Below are 18,689 nucleotides of genomic sequence, written 5' to 3' on the forward strand. Positions count from 1 at the left end.
GTTTCGCAGTTTATCTTATAATATAAGTGTCGTCGTGATTTATTGTCCCGGGCGATAACGTAAAATGATACACTTGTAGGAATATATGTATATAATGTAATAAAATATTCGTCTTAAGAATTGAAATTTGTCGAATACACGAATAACGATATAATAAAGATATTTAAATTATAAGTTGCATTGCGAATAACAAACGGAGTAGCGTTGATAGTCAGATTATACCTGCTTGCAGTTTGTGCTGGGAGAAAAGAAAATCTAACTACAGGTTCTTATTCGTTACTAATCGTTATTTACTATTTCTCCCTTTTTGTTTTATTTATTTTTTTTTTTTTCGTGTGCCAATGATTACTTACTCCGATGCCAACTTGAATGTTATGAGAACGTACACTGCGTTTATACGTAAAAGCACTCTAGGCTTGATTTGATCGATCGGTAATCACTCAGTTTGAAATTCAATAAAAATTAGAGCTTCTCTGTGCCGCGGCTTCTCCACGGCTTGAATGTATAAATTCTATTGATCGGTGTATTTTTCCTGACGAGTATCTATGCACAAATTTAATTTTCTCTCTTATCGGATAACCGTGTTTTTTCCGGATTTTTTTTATGCCATTATTTGGCGTGTGGTAAGTTGGCCCACCACTTTTTGAAAACAAGTCAGCACGACTCAGCACAATTTTTATATTTATTCTTTTAAAAAATTGTCTTTAACTGCGAATTTTTTGGGAGACGTGAGCAATTTTTGAGATGCGAAACTTTTATTTAGTCCAATTTTTTTTCTCGCCTGGTAGTTATTTTGTCTATAGGCGAACAACGCTATATATATTTTGCACCGCGCATACATTATTTATCATATCCATCATACGCCATTAGCTATGCAGAATTTAATTAGCCGTGACTACATTTATCGATTAATATAACCTGCTTCGTACGTAACATAAATCGAACGATAATAAATCAAATTCTCATGAACAACATCAAACGTTTCATAATTATTTTCTTTACGCAGGACTTGTAGAAACTCGATATCGACATAACGCATACAGAATAACACAATGCGTTAACTTTTCCATTTTTATCCTACGGCCAAGCCTAGTTTGTGATATTAAAAAATAAAATATGTCGGCACACGTGCCTTATTCACGTTACGCGTATACGTGCACGGCAATTATATATTCAGTTCACGTTTACAGTGGTAATAAAATTCGATTATTAAAGCGACATTCGAACGAACTTGAGCCCTTGTCGTAATTGGCGATGACGCTTAATTCTATCCAAGTTTCCTCACGGTCTCAATCTAATCACATACACAATAGTGCAGAAATTAATCTGTTGCGTTTTTTTGGAGCGATGACGGCTCGCGATGCTGCTGATTTAGTCTTCGCGGATTCCAGCGCGATTGTGTCAATACCGCAAACGGCTTCGGCTTCGCTTCTCCTTATCGTCGTTGCTTGTTGCTGGAAGCTGCGCACCATTGTTACCATTTTTGACCAGAAGAGCTAGAATCTGCGCGTAACGATCGCATCCGCAGCATGCTGCGGATACGTATTGTTTTTTCTCTTCCTTACGACTCTATTAGCGCAACAACGACATCCTCAAAGTTACGTCAATGTTAGAATAAAAACCTCTGCGAATACGACCGACTGAATGACGGAGTGACGGGGGTAACGATGAATATATTTGTCGCTCGTATTCCGCATGACAAATGCGAATCGCCTATACATATCGTCTATGTATATGTACAGTCTTCCGTGTATGAACTTACGATCCGATCGACATCAAAGTCTCGAATTTATTCCGACGAAGATATACTCACACGAAATTCTTAGCATAGGGTCGGTTTCTGTATTTAATCGTTGCGCCATTGCCAATAGAGTCATGTGTATAAATACCTAGGCATGCGCAATGTTGCACCATGGCTCATTGGTGTTCTTCTCTGTACGCGATCTTTTTTACCGTTGCGTGTATTATATCACTATATCTTGTACCTATTTGCAAAAAACATTCTACGTTCGAGACAGAAAGAAAAAGATTAATCAAGTTACGAAAAGCGATTTATACAAACTTGACATCGCATTTTGTGTTAAATCCAGAGACGAAGTTAGCGGGCAGACTGTGACTTGGGCATTTTGTCTCAGTTACCGTTTTGTTAGAATATTAATAAAATACAAGCGTGTCACTTGAGTTTGTAAAATGAGATAAATTAATTATACATTGAGTCACGTTATTTACGTGTTTTTTTTTTTCTATTTCGTATTGCTTTCCGGCTTTCTGAAACTTTTAATTTATCGATTGTTGTACCAAAATGAACAAATCCAATATATTATTCGACATTCCGAAAAACTTCTTCACTCAAATTTCTCCTGCAGTTTACGCAAATGATAAAAGCTTTTGATTCGAAAAGATGCAGAGACTTTGACAGATAAAAATTTGTTTGTTTAATTTTTATACAGCTGTCATCGATATTTCTGAGCCTGATGAACGAATCAAATCGAGTTCATTGCGAGACCCTCGGTTCTACTAATACCAAATGATTGTTCTCAATATTTGAAGAAATTGAACTTTTCACTCCAACAATCACAATGATTGTTGCAGAGCGACTTCATACTGTACGATTATAAACATTTGGTGCGCGTATCGTGAATTATATTTAGATGCAACATGATACGTGTTATACTTTATAAAAGTAAAAATTTATTTATAATGTACTTTGTGTTTCCAGTCTCTTAGTGTTGTTCAATGATTTGGAGTTAATTTGCCCTGATGCTAACAAGTTACCCTCGATTGTTTTATATGCGCAAAGAACCCGCAAGACTTTTCCCCTCTTGTTATGTATAACGTACAGATCGGTGACGAAAGTGCAGAAAAGCGGAAGAGAGAGAGAGAGATTGGTTAATTGATTTTTATTCATGCCCTGGTTATACCTTGCGGCAACAAATTGTAAACAATGGAAACAACGTAAGTTAGACAAATCGTGGAGAAAACATGATACAATTTAAAATCGTGTAACATATGATTAATTATAACTAATGACAGTTCATTGCGGTACATTAATAATAATTGGTTATAAATAACGAGTAGATATTGACGGAAAAGTTTTAATTGTACGTACATTATTCGGTAAATTTTTATTTCTGTTTTTTTTGTCATTAGTAATAGCTGGCCCGGGGCGTGAATTGAAAAAAGTGACATTTATAAAAAAATTCTATCACTTTTACGTCTCAGACTATTTTCGACGTTTTTTTTTTTCTATCTTTTTATTTACCGTTACAGGCACTTATCCAGCCTTTTTTCATTCGCTTGTTCAGTTGCATTATACAGCAGCTACGGGATTCGTAGTTGCTGATTTTATTTGGTACAGAAAACTAAGGAGATTCGGACGCTCGTTTACATGCCCCACCCAGTCTTCTATATTTAGAACTTACAATCTGAACGCGTGTTGGAAGACCGTAGGAAAAGATCGGCAGCAGGGAATTTGTATTATTATGTATACAGTGTATATACAGGATTACGCAACGCTATAAGAAAAAAAAGGTTGAATTTGTATGTTTGAAAGACGATTTTTAAACACAGCATCTTTAGGCGGCACCGCGATTTTCGACAAAATACAAGAACGGATGTTTCTTACACACGTACATACAGACATAATATAACCTACGATACGCATATCACCACGTGCTTTGAAAAACATTTATCAGGGGCTTATCGTATTATAATGTAATACAATATTATGCACCGCGCACACTTGCCAAAAGAAGGTCAAGGATACACGTGACGTTTAAGTAGCGTAGGATAACTTGTATAGTTTATGCCTGTAATTATACCTGTGACATGGTCGTTGAAGACGCGCTGCAGGGGATTTTATGGGTAAGCAAAATGTCTGATATCTATGGCCTCTTGAAACTCTATCTTGATACCAAGCCGTTGTTCCAGGTTATTGTAGACGCGGCGAGGCGAGGCACCGGGTATAATATTATACAGGTACAGACCGTACAAGGGACAAGTGCAGGGTAATTGCTAACCGAGCACACTCACCCTTGTACCGTCTTTTGCCACATTTCGTGTTAAAATCACGCAGGATAAACTAACGCCTTTTATCGATTCAACGCGTAGTAAGTACGTGCTTTGTGTCGTATTATCTATGTATTGTGCCACGCGTGTTCGCAGCGAATTTTATATGCAAATACATAAACCAGAAGACTCGCGAAACGGTAGTAATAAACATAAAAATAACAATGCGTTTAATGTGATTCACGCGAGCAAGTCTCACGAATCGATAAGGATGATACGACGAAGTAAATTAAGCTCATGTCGGCTTTTTAGTTTTTTTTTTTTTTTGTTTTTATTGTTTTTTTTTTTACAAATATCTAATAGCCTTTCCAGGCGAGAGATAATTTTAATGCTGCATTTAAATTTATAAAGTTATTAGCTTTGTCGATGTGCTGTTCTATTTTATTTTTTTTTATTCTACCCGGTTTATTTAACATTCTCGTTGGAGAAAAACTCGCTATCAAGTGTTTAAACACCTGTATGTAATATCAGGAACGATGAGAATAATTTCTTTCGCTGTTAAACGCGGATAGATGATTTTTTTTTTTTTTATATATAAACCAAGAGTAACAAAGTAGAAATCATCAATCTGTTTTGGTATCTTGAAATGATTTTTTGTTGGATTAAGTTGATTAGGGAAGATAACACTTATATAGGTACATACATAATTGATGATTGTAAAAAATAATCTTACATGATGAGCGATTTCTGCAGCTGACTGGGTATAATAGCCATCGTTGCAACGTGACATTTGTACTTGTGACACTTGCAAAAAATTGTTGATTCTTTTATTAAATTGTTTTTTTTCTTTTTTTTTTTTTTATTTAATCGCATTCACGTTAATTCACAGCTGTACAAGTAAGAAGGAAAAATCTTGTGAAAACCGACTCACGAAGAACGCGGCGTGAATTTTTATGTCACCACGACGATTAGTTGTAACGCAGGTTGTATGCGTATTACAGTTCGTGTACGTACACACATGATCGCTTCGCTGCTACTGAGACGAGTCAGTTTTTTCATGCTACTGGTAGCCTGCAGTTTGAATTAATATCGCTACAGCAAAAATAAAAAGAAGTAACACATAAAACAGATGACTCGGCAGCGCAAGTGGTCTCTTGTGTTCGTAATCGTCACTCACTCGATAATTAATTTTTCATCATAAATTCCCCCGGGTGATTATAATAATAATCACAGACGTGTCGAACACACAGGCGATGCTCTCATGTATCCACTCATACGTACATATGCATATATATATACGTATTAAATTATATTATTATATATATATATATCGTATTAGTTTTTACTAGCACATCGCTACCAAGTCGGCTCGATGTGATATTTTAGCCTTGTTATTTGTTTTCCGTACGTATATACAGGCATCTGGCATTAATAGTCGTTAGCTGGCGTGAGACGTTATTTTTTATTTTTTATTTTTTTTTTTCCCCCTCTTCACGCGCGTCTAATATTTCATCTCAACTTTTCCCCCGTGGATCGAATTTTATTATTATTTCATCCTTTTCTGGATCCCTTCCGCTGGCTTCGCTCTTTGATGATCCGTACGTTCCAGACTCTGGGGTTAGGTGTCTGCGTCATCGGCTCGACGATACCGGCTGTCGGCTTATCCCTGAAAAAATTTATACGATAGCCTTTTACTCTGTTGATTATATACGCCGTGTTTGTAAATTGTGCGTTGTAAGCTTTGCGGATCGTCGAGCGTGTAATATTCAGATCTCGTGCGCCAAAGAAAGTTTGTAATAATACTTGAGGAAAGTAATTGATTCAACCAATTTTGATATTGGTACATTAATGTCTTTTCATTCTTCGATTTGATTTTTTTTTTTTTTTTTTCTACTTTATTGCAATATACATCAGTCAAGAGAAATAACGCGCGGGTGAAAAAAAGAACGAGACAGATAAGTTGAAAAGTAAAGGAAAAAATGCTTTCATCGTCTGCAGGAGGCGGTAGTTAATTTTTTTCTTTTTTGTTTCTTCTTTTTTTTTTTTATTAGAGTTTTCTTTGCGTCGACGGCGGCATGATCGTTAAAACTTCGTGCAAATTTCGTGACCTATATTCTCAGGCCGAACGGATCCTTGCAACATTCGTTTTACTATATCGTTAATCAATCTCCAATGTCTATATCGCCGCATTATTTTGCGCGAGACGTTTTTTCATTCCAGAAGCTTTTGTACAGTTTTATAATATCGATGTACGGACATATTATTATATGTATTTATAAACGAACGGTTGGTGTTACAGGTGAAATGATTTTATTCATGCTATATGGTTGTTATTTTCTTGAAACTCTGTACACGAGACATGCAACAATTTTGCTCCGAAGCGCGTATAAATCACGGATCTATGCGAATTTGTATTACGCAACATTATATTTACACCATGCCGAAGGCGATTCAAATGAAAATTATAACTCTGTCATGGTTCCACTTGTAATTATTGCCCCGGTTCTAAACCGGAATAAGATTTAAGATAAAAAAAACGAAAAAACAAAATACTTGACATATTCAAATTATGTTTTCCTCCGCTAGATAGGAAATGAATGGTGTAAAATAACCAGATGGCGAACGAAACTGTTACGAAACTTGATAACATTCGCTCGACGGCGAGTCAAATTTAATTTACTAAATATAAACAGCCACAAACATGAGCAAAACAACGAAGTTGAAGTTAGTAACGTTAACGTCACGAAACATCGGGAAGAAATTTATTATTTTGCAATCTTAGAATGACTTTCAGGGAGTTAGCTTTTGAAAAATATGGGTATGTTTGCTTCAGTATGATTTACTTAATTTCAGACAATTCTAATGGTGCGAAGTAAAGATTTTTCCCGAACACGCATCGTTACAGTAACCTTACTAACTTCAATCGCGTAACGTTTTTATTCCCGACATAACATATATCGTAAATATATTCAATTCTTGTGAATCACACTGAAATATTTATGATGAAATACCGTAATTTTTCGTTAAGAATCGCTATTCCACTAAAATGCTTGCGGCGCTACGAGCGGCAACAACATTAATTCCTTATAAGCTAATTATCGATTTTACAAGATTATGTATACGGCTTGAATATGAAAATTGATCCGCTTTCGAAGGATAAACGTGTTTGGGGGGGGGGGGGTTAGAAAGATGAAAAAACAGAAGGGCAACAGTATCGAATTTTCAATGACGCCAAAAATCTAATTTGTAGATTTTTAATCAGAATATAGAATGCTAAAATGTAGAATCTTTAATATTTCCATATTTCTGGAATTTCTGTGTTCTCTCAATTTTCTATGCTCGGACCTTCTACATTTTTACAACTCTACGAATTATAATTTCGCGTGTTTGAAAATTCGACATTATAGTCCTTCTATAAATCGGCCGTTCTATCTTTTTAACATCATTCTCCGCCACTCGCGGTTTGCCTACGTACTTTCCACATGTAATATTCGACTCGCTCTCGCAAGAGTTTCGACACTAGTGTATAATTTTAAAATTATTGCACATCGATCAGGTCCTAAAAATTGGTTAAAGTTTTATTTTAATATTAAGATTCGAAATTTCACGCAGACGCAGCAATCGTAGCATCGAAATGTTTTTCCCCATGGAATTTTGGCCAAGGTTAACCGTGCCTGTCGAGAGGTTACAAGCGACAAAAATTTTATATCACACTTCGGTTCGACCATTTGCTCTGCATGGAAAAAGATTGGTGAAAGATAACACCTGAGTTATACGGTTATCTATACGACGCTATAGGACTTGAGCAAGGCGGCCGCGAGACTCGTTCATCCCCAAAGAATTGCTTATCGGCTCTCTTTGCAGAAGGGTGGATTCTTCCGAATATACATATTTATGTATGTTAGTTTACAAATGCCCATGTAGGCGAAGAGACCAGGTTTTCCTGTCGCCTCGGCATTTTCAATCTTCGATCTAATCTTTTCTCTCGGTTCCGGGGGATTTAAGGGGGGTCGCCAATAAGGTTAAAAGAAATGGAAAATGATCTTTTGATTCAAGGTTTTATGGTGACTGGAGTAATGGACGTAACAAAGTGAATCGAAACGGGTTTGAAAGCTGCGGATTTCCGCTTCGATACACGACCAAGTATTTTTAAACCATCCCAAAAATTGACTCCTACTATAAATCGTCCGTTCAAGTCGAGCTCGTTGTATCATATTAATGATTATTTTACTCGTTGCAGATATAGAGTTGATTAATTTCACTGCATAGGTTATTTTTCTCTCATGCGGAAGAAAACGAAGAAGAAAAAAAAACCGATTTGCATTGGCTCAATCGCGTCAAGTACAATCGCACCCACGCGTTTATGTGCGCAGATAAGCGAGGGTGGCAGATGTACATATCTGCTTATTTGCATATATAGGCCAAGGATCTTAAATAGCGACTCGATTTCCGAAATTCCGTTCGACTATTTCGGAAGATATATTTTACGGTGAAAAAGACAGTGTGTGTAATTTACACACCGAACAAATATGGCCACGCTGTTTAACCGAACGAAGTACGATGCACTTGCACGAATGTGTGTGTGTGTATATATATATATATATATATATATATATATATATATATATATATATATATATATATATATATATATATATATATATATATATATATATATATATATATATATATATGTATACTGAAGTTTGTTCGAGTTGGCATTTCGCCATCGTACCGCCGAGCTTTTGTCAAGCTTTTACTTGCCTCGGGATTTTCCTGAGGCTTCACTGTCCATTCTTACACAATCTAGGTGAATGAAACTGAAGTATTATATACCTATGTCTATAGAATCGGATTTTTTTTACCTAAAGGTTATACGTTATATAGAAAAGTGCCTCAGATACGCAGCGATTGAAATGTCTTTTTTTTTTTTTTTAATGAGAATCGACAAGAACGGCCACACAATGTAGGGTCAAAATATCATGGAGTGCGGAAGGAAAATCTAATTGAAAGAATTTCAAAACATGTGAATGTGACGTATAGAAATGTCTGTATGCAAAAAGTTGAACAGGATGTCTAGCATCAGGAAATTCTTGATAAACCAGGGAAAAAAGTATATTTTGGAATATCGGTGCAATTTTAGAATCTTCAAAATTCACAGAAAGTCGAAACATAGAAAAGTCAAAATGTAGAAAAATTACGAGTATAGAGAGCTGTAGTATAAAATTGTCACAACGAATAAGAATACATCGGCATTTTGACGGTTCTATATATTGTTCTGATTTTCTATACTTTACCTTTAATTTTTTCTGTACTTCGGCTTTCTAGACTTTGAAATTCTATGCAATACATTTTCGCATATTTGAAAATTCGACATTGTCACCCTTTTATTTTCTAGTTTCTCTACATTTTTTACTCAACCCGAATTCATCAGTTCTACACATCCTCGAATATGACGGTGTTCAATGTTGATTATATTATGATAACGCAGAAACGCCATACACATCATTATATACGAATACACAGGATGTTTGAAAAAAATAACCGGGAAAATACGGGAATTTTATTCAAAATGTATAGAAAGTATTGGAAATCCCAACTATAGAATCGTCAGAATGAATACGAATATATTTCTTTTTTCACCGACAATTTTTTGCGCGTCGTAATGCTTACTATACCCACACAATATGTTGCAGGAAAGGAAAGAGGAAGGGAAAGGGATTTGCAATGATGAGAATTGCCTTCGTTAGACAATTCGATTTTTAGATTCCTCGTCTTGTGTATATATATATGTATATTACGTGACCACAGATTTATCGTCGCTGAGTATTTTTCCCTTCAAACCTCGTCTCCACACGCACTACGCGTCTATTTCTACCTGAGGAAGATTTTTTTTCCTTCCTTTCGTTCTTTCTTCGTCTCCCAATCGGTCGAAAGGATCGACTCCTCGATAACGCAATCAAGACCAGAGTGAAGACGCAATTCCAAATATCTTACGGCCACCTATCTTGCCGCCGATACAGTTCTACGAACAAAAAAAAAAAAGAAATAAAAATCTTTATATTTCGTCATCGCCACCATACAAAGAAGAAATTTTGCCGGGTTCTGTAATTAGGGCGAGCGATAAATCGACAGGAAGCTTGTTGTCGCAAGTTTCATGGTCGGAACGATGTGCATACAATTTATGATACAGCTTGTCGTTATATTGAGGAAAAGAGGTGAGAAGTAAGTCGTACATTCGGTGAATTGCTGAGTCGAAATGATACAATTTTACTTAGCTAATTTTCTGTCTTTTTACGTCCAGTAGTATTTATCGTTTCTATAATTTTATCTCAGACGTCAATTCGTCGAGGGTTTTTCCGCAGTTCACGAAACAGAGCAACGGTGCAATTTACGATTACAATCGTTGCACGTAGCATCGATCATCGCTTCAAACGTATACAGAATGCAGATTATGCGACACTGCACGTAGACGTAGACCTAATGCAACGTTGTGCCGCTTGATTCTTATTGGTCGAGGGATCTTTAATTGAAGATATTCCAGCCACAGGTTGACCGTACTATGCCGGAAACGGAATTGCCGATACGGATACGTTATAGCCTTTCATCCAGGATATTAACTTCCGCGTTTCCCTTTCACAATTGTCGCGATTTCTGTGACGAACTGTAAGACTATATGGAAGTAATCGTGCGTCGAAGGCAATCATTCGACAGGATTGGAGGATTTGTAAAAAAGTTTTGTCTTTCTTATTCATTATTAATTTGAAAACACGCGTCTTCGGCGAATGATTAAATTAAACGCCTGTAAGGTGAACGGTTTCGATTTTCTCTATATTGTTACGTCAACTCGATTGTAACTCAAATCAATTTAGTTACACAATTGATCGTGTGCAATTTGATTCGAGCCTGCATACGCAATCAAACGATTATTGCTTTATACGGAATTATACCTATACCACATGCTTATATGTGCTTCCTTACTGTTTTATGACTCGTGCGAGGATTAGCACGACGAGTCGAACAGTAATGGGTAAGACTGTCTCGTTTATGCATTATTTTATTGACGTATGTAATATTGGAAATTTTTACCACGTAATGCGGTAATTATCCTTTTTATTGTACATACGGATAACGAGTATTTTAATTCTACGCAACCTTTTCTTTTTCTTCGCTGCAGTTTCTTAATAACGTTTTTATTTTATTTTTTTATTTTTTTTTTTATTTTGCCAACGCACGCACGTTTCCTCGATGCGGCCGATCGTTCGCTCATAATTAATCGTTTCTTACGTAGCATGAACATATCTTGTTTTCCGTCGACGGATCAAACGTCACAAGATTCATTCGTTCGCATATTATCGCCTCTTACAGTGCTCGCTGCTGCACAATATTGTATATCCTCAAGTTATTCGCCGCGAGGATAATGCAAACAACAAACATGCACAAGCAATGAAAATGTTTAGCATCGCGTAACGTGTGTCATACCTAGAAACTCTACTTACTTCTTACCTGCCCGGACATCATGCTTAACCGTCTAAATATAGATTAATTATGTTTGCACAGCGCCTCTCGTTATATTTACCTACATTTATCGGCATAGCCAGCTAGTACGTACATACCCACGTATTATATATATATATATATATATATTATATCTAAGTCGCACGCGAAACGGAGAAGCGGGCTGTAATGGTAATAGTTATTTTGACAAACAAACATTATCCGATGCATGTAAGTCAGGATCGAATGGATGGAAATAATGAATGGCGTATCGTACCTTGTAAGCGACTGCCGTCAAATCGATACACTCTCGTCATCCACTGAACGCCCACATGTAGAATATATTCTCTGCCCATCTCATTGTCATAACAATTCGTAAAAGAGTTGTCCGTGTTGTGTACGCGTTTCGCGAATTATTATACACCAGAGAATAATATACGTACATATTATAATTATGTATAATGACGCAGGGTGAGAAACGTCGTGTTTTGGTTAATAATATTTCAAACCTAAATAAGGATAAAAATTAAAAATGTGCGTTGTTTACGGCGTACCTATGCAAAGATATGTGGAGATTCTGCTGTTAGTGTTATACTATACACTAGATATACCTAACATTAATATCTTGCATCAAATTCCATAATCATGCCATCTCCGAATGAAAATGAGGCTCGTTCCGTATGTCGTTGTAGAATTTCAAATTTTGAAAGTTCTTCACGCGCGAATATGGAAGACTGGGTTCAAACCTGTCGCAGGAATTTGGATGAAGCATCAAGTTTGTAAAAAAAAAAACCGAGACGGCAGTTTTTTTTTTCGCTACCGTAGCCAGGTGTGCAGTATTTAAGCTAGACGTACACGTAACAATTATACGGATGGTCGAATATCGAACGACGGCCAAGTGTAATTTTCACGAAAGACGTTGCAGCTATTCGCTGTTAACTGCAGTATTGTTCTCATATATCGCAATAAAGAAGCGTATGCTTGGAGCCCACGCTTGCAGAGACAAGAAATCACCTTGTACTTCTGTATATTTTTTTCGTATAATAACGCGAGCTGAAGAATTTAACGTTACATAAAACAGGTCTATATCGGTCTATCCATTCGTCGCGTAAAATTACGGACTACTCGTTGACTACTAATGAACTAGTCTATACTTTACCGCTGGTCTAAAGGTTTTCCCTATGTATATATATATATGAGCAGTATATATATAACCGCGCGTGTATTACACGTTCAAAAATTGATGCAGTTATAGTTTTACCGATCAATCATGGAGCGAAGCTTTTTTCTTTAAACTTTTTTTTTTCTTTTCTTTAGAAAGTGTTGGCACAGTTATAACATCGCCGCAGAGATTCGCTCGCGTGCGTTAGCGCGGGTGCAGCTTTCGGCCCGGTTCTATATTCGATGGAATTTTAATTATCCGTATACCAAACGTTACAAAACTTGGTTGGTTAAAATGAAGCAAAGAACCTTGAAGGCAGCCTTGCCGCAGGCTCTGTCATACCGTAAGAACGAATCGACGATCCAGCCATCGTGCCCCCCTACGGTTTCATGTAATATCTGGCGCCACATCACGCCACGCCACGCCATGCTTTGCTCTCCATCTCTCGCCGATACCTTATGTATGCACGTACGCACACACACACACACGCACCTTATAATTTCACATGCAATCGACAACGTGCGCCATTTTAGAAATCCGTACGCGCCAGCAGGCCCAGAAAATGTAGCTTTTCGAAATTCCGTATAGAACGCTGGAAGCGATCGTTGCCTGCATAGAATTTCATTGGAGAATGGAATTAAGTTGCAGCTGCCGCGAAATGTTTTCGCAGCGTTGCGTTTATGTACGCGGTCGTTGAATAGCTTTGAATATATTTCAATCCAACTAAACTCGGTGATTTAATTTTCAAATCGTTTGGCACACCCGTCCGTATCTTTCCTGAAAGTTTGAAATTTAATTCACGTCGTCGAGACGTCAAACCGCAGCATTAATTTTGCAACGTAACTTAATCACTCGACTTATCCGTTCGTCCAACTTTCGTCGTCTATGGGCTGTTTGTTGAGGAACAAACCTGCAGGCTTAATTATTTACTCTCTAAACGGAAGACCTCGTCACGCGGTTCCTCCTCCGCGAGTTATCCGAAGTAGATCACGACTCTTGATCCTTTGTTACATATGTACGGTCTATAAGTTAGTTGAAGCACCCTTTGAACTTGGGTGTAACAACGTTCTCCTATAGTTCCGGAGCAAGACGCACTAGATACACTGCAGTACAACAAACGAAAATTAATCTGTATTCATGGGATGATTATCGCGAGCAAACTCTACACGATGTGCACTATCTACATATGTCATATATTCGGTCAGTTTTTGAATTTTTCGTACAGAATTGAAATTTGAAACCGAGTTTGCCGTCATTAGTGTCGCATATCGCTGAGAAATATTCACTGCGTCGGTTGGTCGTACTGTATATAGAATTTGGTAAATCAATAGACATGGTAAGCGTTGCAGAATCCCTACTAATCGCAAGAGAAAATTCGTACTTTTCTCTGTAGCATACCGAGTGAAGTTTTTTCAAAACCATGTCACCCCACTCCGATTGTCCTTCTTCTTATTCGACGATTCGCTGCTCTATTTCCTCTGCGTATATGACACGATAATTTCGTATACCGCGTTATGCTACACTACCGCATACGTCTTAAGGCGTACAATTAGTTACCGGTGAAAACTGGTACCTAAACCGTACGACAAGTTGTAAGTGTAACGTTATACCTAGGTTGAGTATAAGTTGGTACCGATTGAGAATTGAATGTATCTAAGAAGAGGAATTTTTTTTTCTTTCGTTTTACGTCTGTAAAACTCGTTTCTCTTCTTACGTCTGTGAATGTCTCGGCGGCGTCTGTTAATTGTTGTTCCTTACTGCTCCTGCATTCGTGTAAATTGCACATGTGTCGTTCGATCGATCGGCTTGCACGTGTACATCCGCAGGCGTTATTGTCACGGCACCGACTATGCATACGTACTTGGGGAATAAAATTTCGTTCCGAGGATTTGGCTCGTACCCTCATCCACATTCCGCAGAGACTAGGTATGTGTTACGAAACAAGGACGGTCGAAGGTTGTCCCTTGACCCGACGACGCGACGAGGCGATGCGGTTTTAGTTCTTCGTCGTCTGTCTTCTATTTCGATGTTTTTACTCACACGTCCCACGAGACGTTTCTTTCTCCCAATGCTTGTGCCAAGTTTGTTGTCGTGGCGTCAATGAATGACCTTCGCGAACTCTGCAACCTTCGAAAAATTTCAAGGTCCTCAATTTACATCCCTTTTGAGCTTTCGAAACTGTAAATTCTTGGACCAATTTTCATCCGTATTACACGCCGGTACTTGTTTCCATGATTTTCATCCTCTCTCTGGGTCAGAGAACGTTACGTCCGTATTCCGACAACCGTGAAAGCATCACTTGAAACCTCGCAATCTAATATACGTACGTTGATAATTTCTCCCACCGAACACCGACCGAAGTTTACCCTTGAAGCCTGTAAAGATTTCTCGAAAGGTACTTCAACTTGTTATACACGCTTCACACGCACCTTTGTTCTATCGTCTAGCTGTACACGTAGCACGCAAACGGAACCTCGTCCATCCCGCGAACATTGGTACACCGATAACGTAATGAAACATGGGCAACTACCCACCGCCGAAGTATTACATCGTATACACAAACTCCAACTTCTTTCACCCTGCAGACTCTCTCGCCTGTCTTACAGAAATGTGCATAGACGTTGTATATACTGTCTTAAATACCTCGACAGATGGCAAGTCTGGGCTCCACGTATGTTGCACAACATCTACTGGTTTGTATTTCATTCCACGCCGGGATTGGGAACACCGCTGTACTCTGCCCAAGGGTCAATTAATCCGTCTCTCTCGCTTTATCATTTTTCCGACAAATAATTTACATCCTACCTTATACTTTCTTATCCAAATCCACGAGTTTAACTCGTTGAGGAAAAGTGAGCGTGCATTAAGGTTCGCATGAAAATAAGTTGGGGTGGTTTTTTATGATCAGATTTGAAGTCGCGTAATCCATTGCATGTTAGCTAAGCATTGCATGAAAATCCATTTGCACAGCACTGCCCAGTCGTTGTTACTGGTCTTTGACGCACGTGCAATTGTGGAACTACCCTCCACCATGCGAACATTTATACTCTTTCGGACGTTAGAACTGCACCCAGTCGGATTGATTAATTTCACAGCAATGCGTTTGCGTAGGACTGAACAGTCGATGTAGAATCTTTTCAGTTTTGCTTTCTGTGCAGATGTCAAATTTCGTCGCGCGTCACGTCACGTCCAAATATTGAATTAAGATTTTACGATTACTATATTCAATTAAGCTTCGGCGACACGACAGGGAAATATCGTGGACGTGGGACTGTTGGCAGCGACATTTATACACTGCTTACCTTGACGAGGCTTGGCTTAGGAATATTTTGGCTTCCGCGGATATTTACCAGCGTCGTGACGCGTTTGTGGGACTCTTATCGCATGATGAACGAATTTTTGTCAGCCCATTTTCACCAGCGGATGTTCAATCCGTGTACTTTCCGTACTGCAGCTTGAGACGAGACTGGAAAAACTTGGGAAAGGATCGAGGAATGTCCCTCGATAAGAAATCCACTGGTATAAGTTTCGTGTTTCATAGCCAGTCATTAGCGACACTCGCGACTTTATTGGTTCAGGAAAGTTTATTTCATCTGGGACAAATACAATTTCGTTGATTGATGACCTCTTCTTGAATATCGAATAATAATATCAAGTATCAAACTAATCAAGAATACCACATCGAGGCGTTTGTACGTTTATACAGGTATCGCACGCATGCGCATTCCGTCCAATAATGGATAATGTATTGGAGTATTTGTTTCATTTGCTACTTTTGAGGGACGCCAAATTTTCACAACCGAGAGCCACACAAATAACAGTTTGAGAGTTATCGTTTGATCAAGCTTTGAATTATACACGAACCATTTCGTGTTAGCTTCGCATCGCTCAAAGAGAAGTGTAAACATTGTTTAAAACAAAAACTGGCATTACTTTCTAGTATAAAAATTGGTAGCGCTCGGAATATTTTTCGTGTCAAAGAATGAGCAAAAAAACAGCTCTTTGTCGGTTTGTGAAATCTATGGAATCTCTCCCGTCCATAGACGTCAAATTAATAAAAAAAAAGATTTTTTTTTTAAACAGATCTATCGTACTTGAAAGATTGTACTTTGTATCGTTTGAAAAAATTTCATCTCTGTCTCAATGAAACCGGGTTACGGAAGTACAGAATCCTCCACGTGGCTTCTCTCCACAAGATATGCTATCTTCTAGCTCTTGCGTGATCTATGCCAAATATAACTTTAAATGATTCATCGTCAAATCAAAACTATATGTAATTGTCAGAGAATCATATGCGTGGTGACATGTTGATGTAATTATTATCGTTAATTTTTTTATTGCGATTGTTACAGCATAATTTTGATAATTTCACTGTCTTACGGTGGTCAAATTAAAGGATATTAGATGATCTACCTGGGCAGACACCAACTATACTTTTATCCAACCTTTAGTTCTCGGTCTTAAAATCGATCTTCTTCGCGCGATTATAATTAAAAAGACGCCAATTATCACGACGAAGATAATTCGTTGAACTTCAATAAACAATTATCCAAAATCGGTAGGTAGGTAGGGTTCGCTTCTGCGTGTGCATAAATCATTCAGAGACAAAGGGAGAACGATGTTTTTGAAATTAAAGTACCTCTCGCCACTGCTGTCCACTGTACATACACCATCTTCGGCGACTGACGGTATTCGCTTCATCCCCTGAAATGAACCATGGCTGGGTGGTATGGGGGGGGGGGGGGGGGGGGGACATTGACCGAATCACGGAGCAAACTAATTACCTTATACTACAAAAATCACCGCGGGTCTTCCGCCCAACTCTCGAGGACACTTTTTCTGCCTCTGATGGAAGCAGAAAATCTCGGGTGCCGTCCAGACTGGTGAAATTGATGAATTAGAAGACTCTTCCACGTGGGACAGTGCGCAGTTGTTCAAGGGTTGAGAAGAAGGCGGAATACTATATTCACTAATCAATGTCGACGACTGTCGGGGGCGCCTTGTTACGTATGCGGGTTATCAAACGCGTCCTTGACTGTCACGCGCTTCCGTTCTCAATTCGACAAGCATGAAAATCATGAATGAAACTCTTCTCTCGCATGATTTTGCCGCTGAACTCTTTGCCGATTGTGTGTATAATTCGAGTTACTTGCACAAACCAAATCTATTGGAATTATTATTTTTTTTTTTTAATTTTTTATTCAATTTTTCTAATCACGTTACGTAATATTCGCCGAAAATTGGATGAGAAGAATCGTTATTCATCGAACATGTACACTTCGGACTTGTTGCAACAGTCGAAATCTTTTCATCGATACGCACAGTGAATTTATATAAAACGCTATCGTCCTTATAAGCATAATTCTCGGAACATTGTCACGTCGCTTTTTATATTCTGTGACGCTTGGACACTAGCTAGACTGTAGTTCACTTGTGTAGGTGGTTATCATTCATTCATCCGTCTGTGCAGATCTTTTGTACGCTGCAAGAACCGCTCTAAGCTGTTTCTTCTGTGCATCGTCACGTCGATTTCTTTTGTCAATCGTACTTTATACCTAACGTATATGTTTTATCTTCCATACTTTTAACGGATCTAATCTTTTATTGAACATTTTCTTTATTTTTGTTTTTTTTTTCTTTTTTATTTTTTACCTCGTATAAACATTCGTCAGCTGTAGTCTGGTTCTGGCGGAATATTATATTGAATTTACAACATAGGGGTTCCGTCTTTACAATGTTTGAGACTCTTGATTTATTAAGTGAGAAGTTGAGACGAAACAAGCATGCTAGATAGTGTTTAGTAAGTGGACGAATCGACTTGAGAAGTAATTTCACACTTTGAGACGTTTATAATCGTGCAATACGTATTCATTCGTTTCAAACCAATTGCCGAATAAAATTGAAACAAGTAAATTGTATTTTCGTTATCTCCGAGTTAGACACGTCTTTAAAAATCTCTGCGGCAAAAAGTGTAGTTGGCCAATTCTGCAAAAATTTCGTCCGTTTGTATTCAATTTGTATT

General features: G+C 37.9%; 2 protein-coding genes across 11 annotated transcripts in view; one reads left to right on the forward strand and one right to left on the reverse strand.

The window, feature by feature from the left end:
- The window catches only part of LOC124301282 (rab GTPase-activating protein 1), a 40,061-nt gene extending 35,028 nt beyond the window's left edge, over positions 1-5,033 (reverse strand). Inside the window, exon 1 of one of the 2 annotated variants that reach the window (XM_046756145.1) lies at positions 4,742-5,033. In XM_046756145.1, coding sequence (XP_046612101.1) covers positions 4,742-4,798 — 57 coding nt within the window. In that variant the 5' untranslated portion in view covers positions 4,799-5,033. The remainder of the gene's footprint in view (positions 1-4,741) is intronic. The other variant, XM_046756143.1, reaches the window with a different exon arrangement.
- The window catches only part of LOC124301284 (protein FAM102B), a 51,918-nt gene that overhangs the window by 18,986 nt on the left and 14,243 nt on the right, over positions 1-18,689 (forward strand). The window contains exon 1 of one of the 9 annotated variants that reach the window (XM_046756154.1): positions 14,484-14,593. The exons of the other annotated variants lie outside the window; for them this stretch is intronic. Within the exon in view, the coding sequence (XP_046612110.1) occupies positions 14,517-14,593 (77 nt within the window). The 5' untranslated portion in view covers positions 14,484-14,516. Of the gene's footprint in view, positions 1-14,483; positions 14,594-18,689 lie in introns of those variants that run through there. 9 annotated transcript variants of the gene reach the window in all.

The sequence above is a fragment of the Neodiprion virginianus genome, chromosome 3 (genome assembly GCF_021901495.1).
Source record: "Neodiprion virginianus isolate iyNeoVirg1 chromosome 3, iyNeoVirg1.1, whole genome shotgun sequence".
Taxonomy (NCBI): Eukaryota; Metazoa; Arthropoda; class Insecta; order Hymenoptera; family Diprionidae; genus Neodiprion; species Neodiprion virginianus.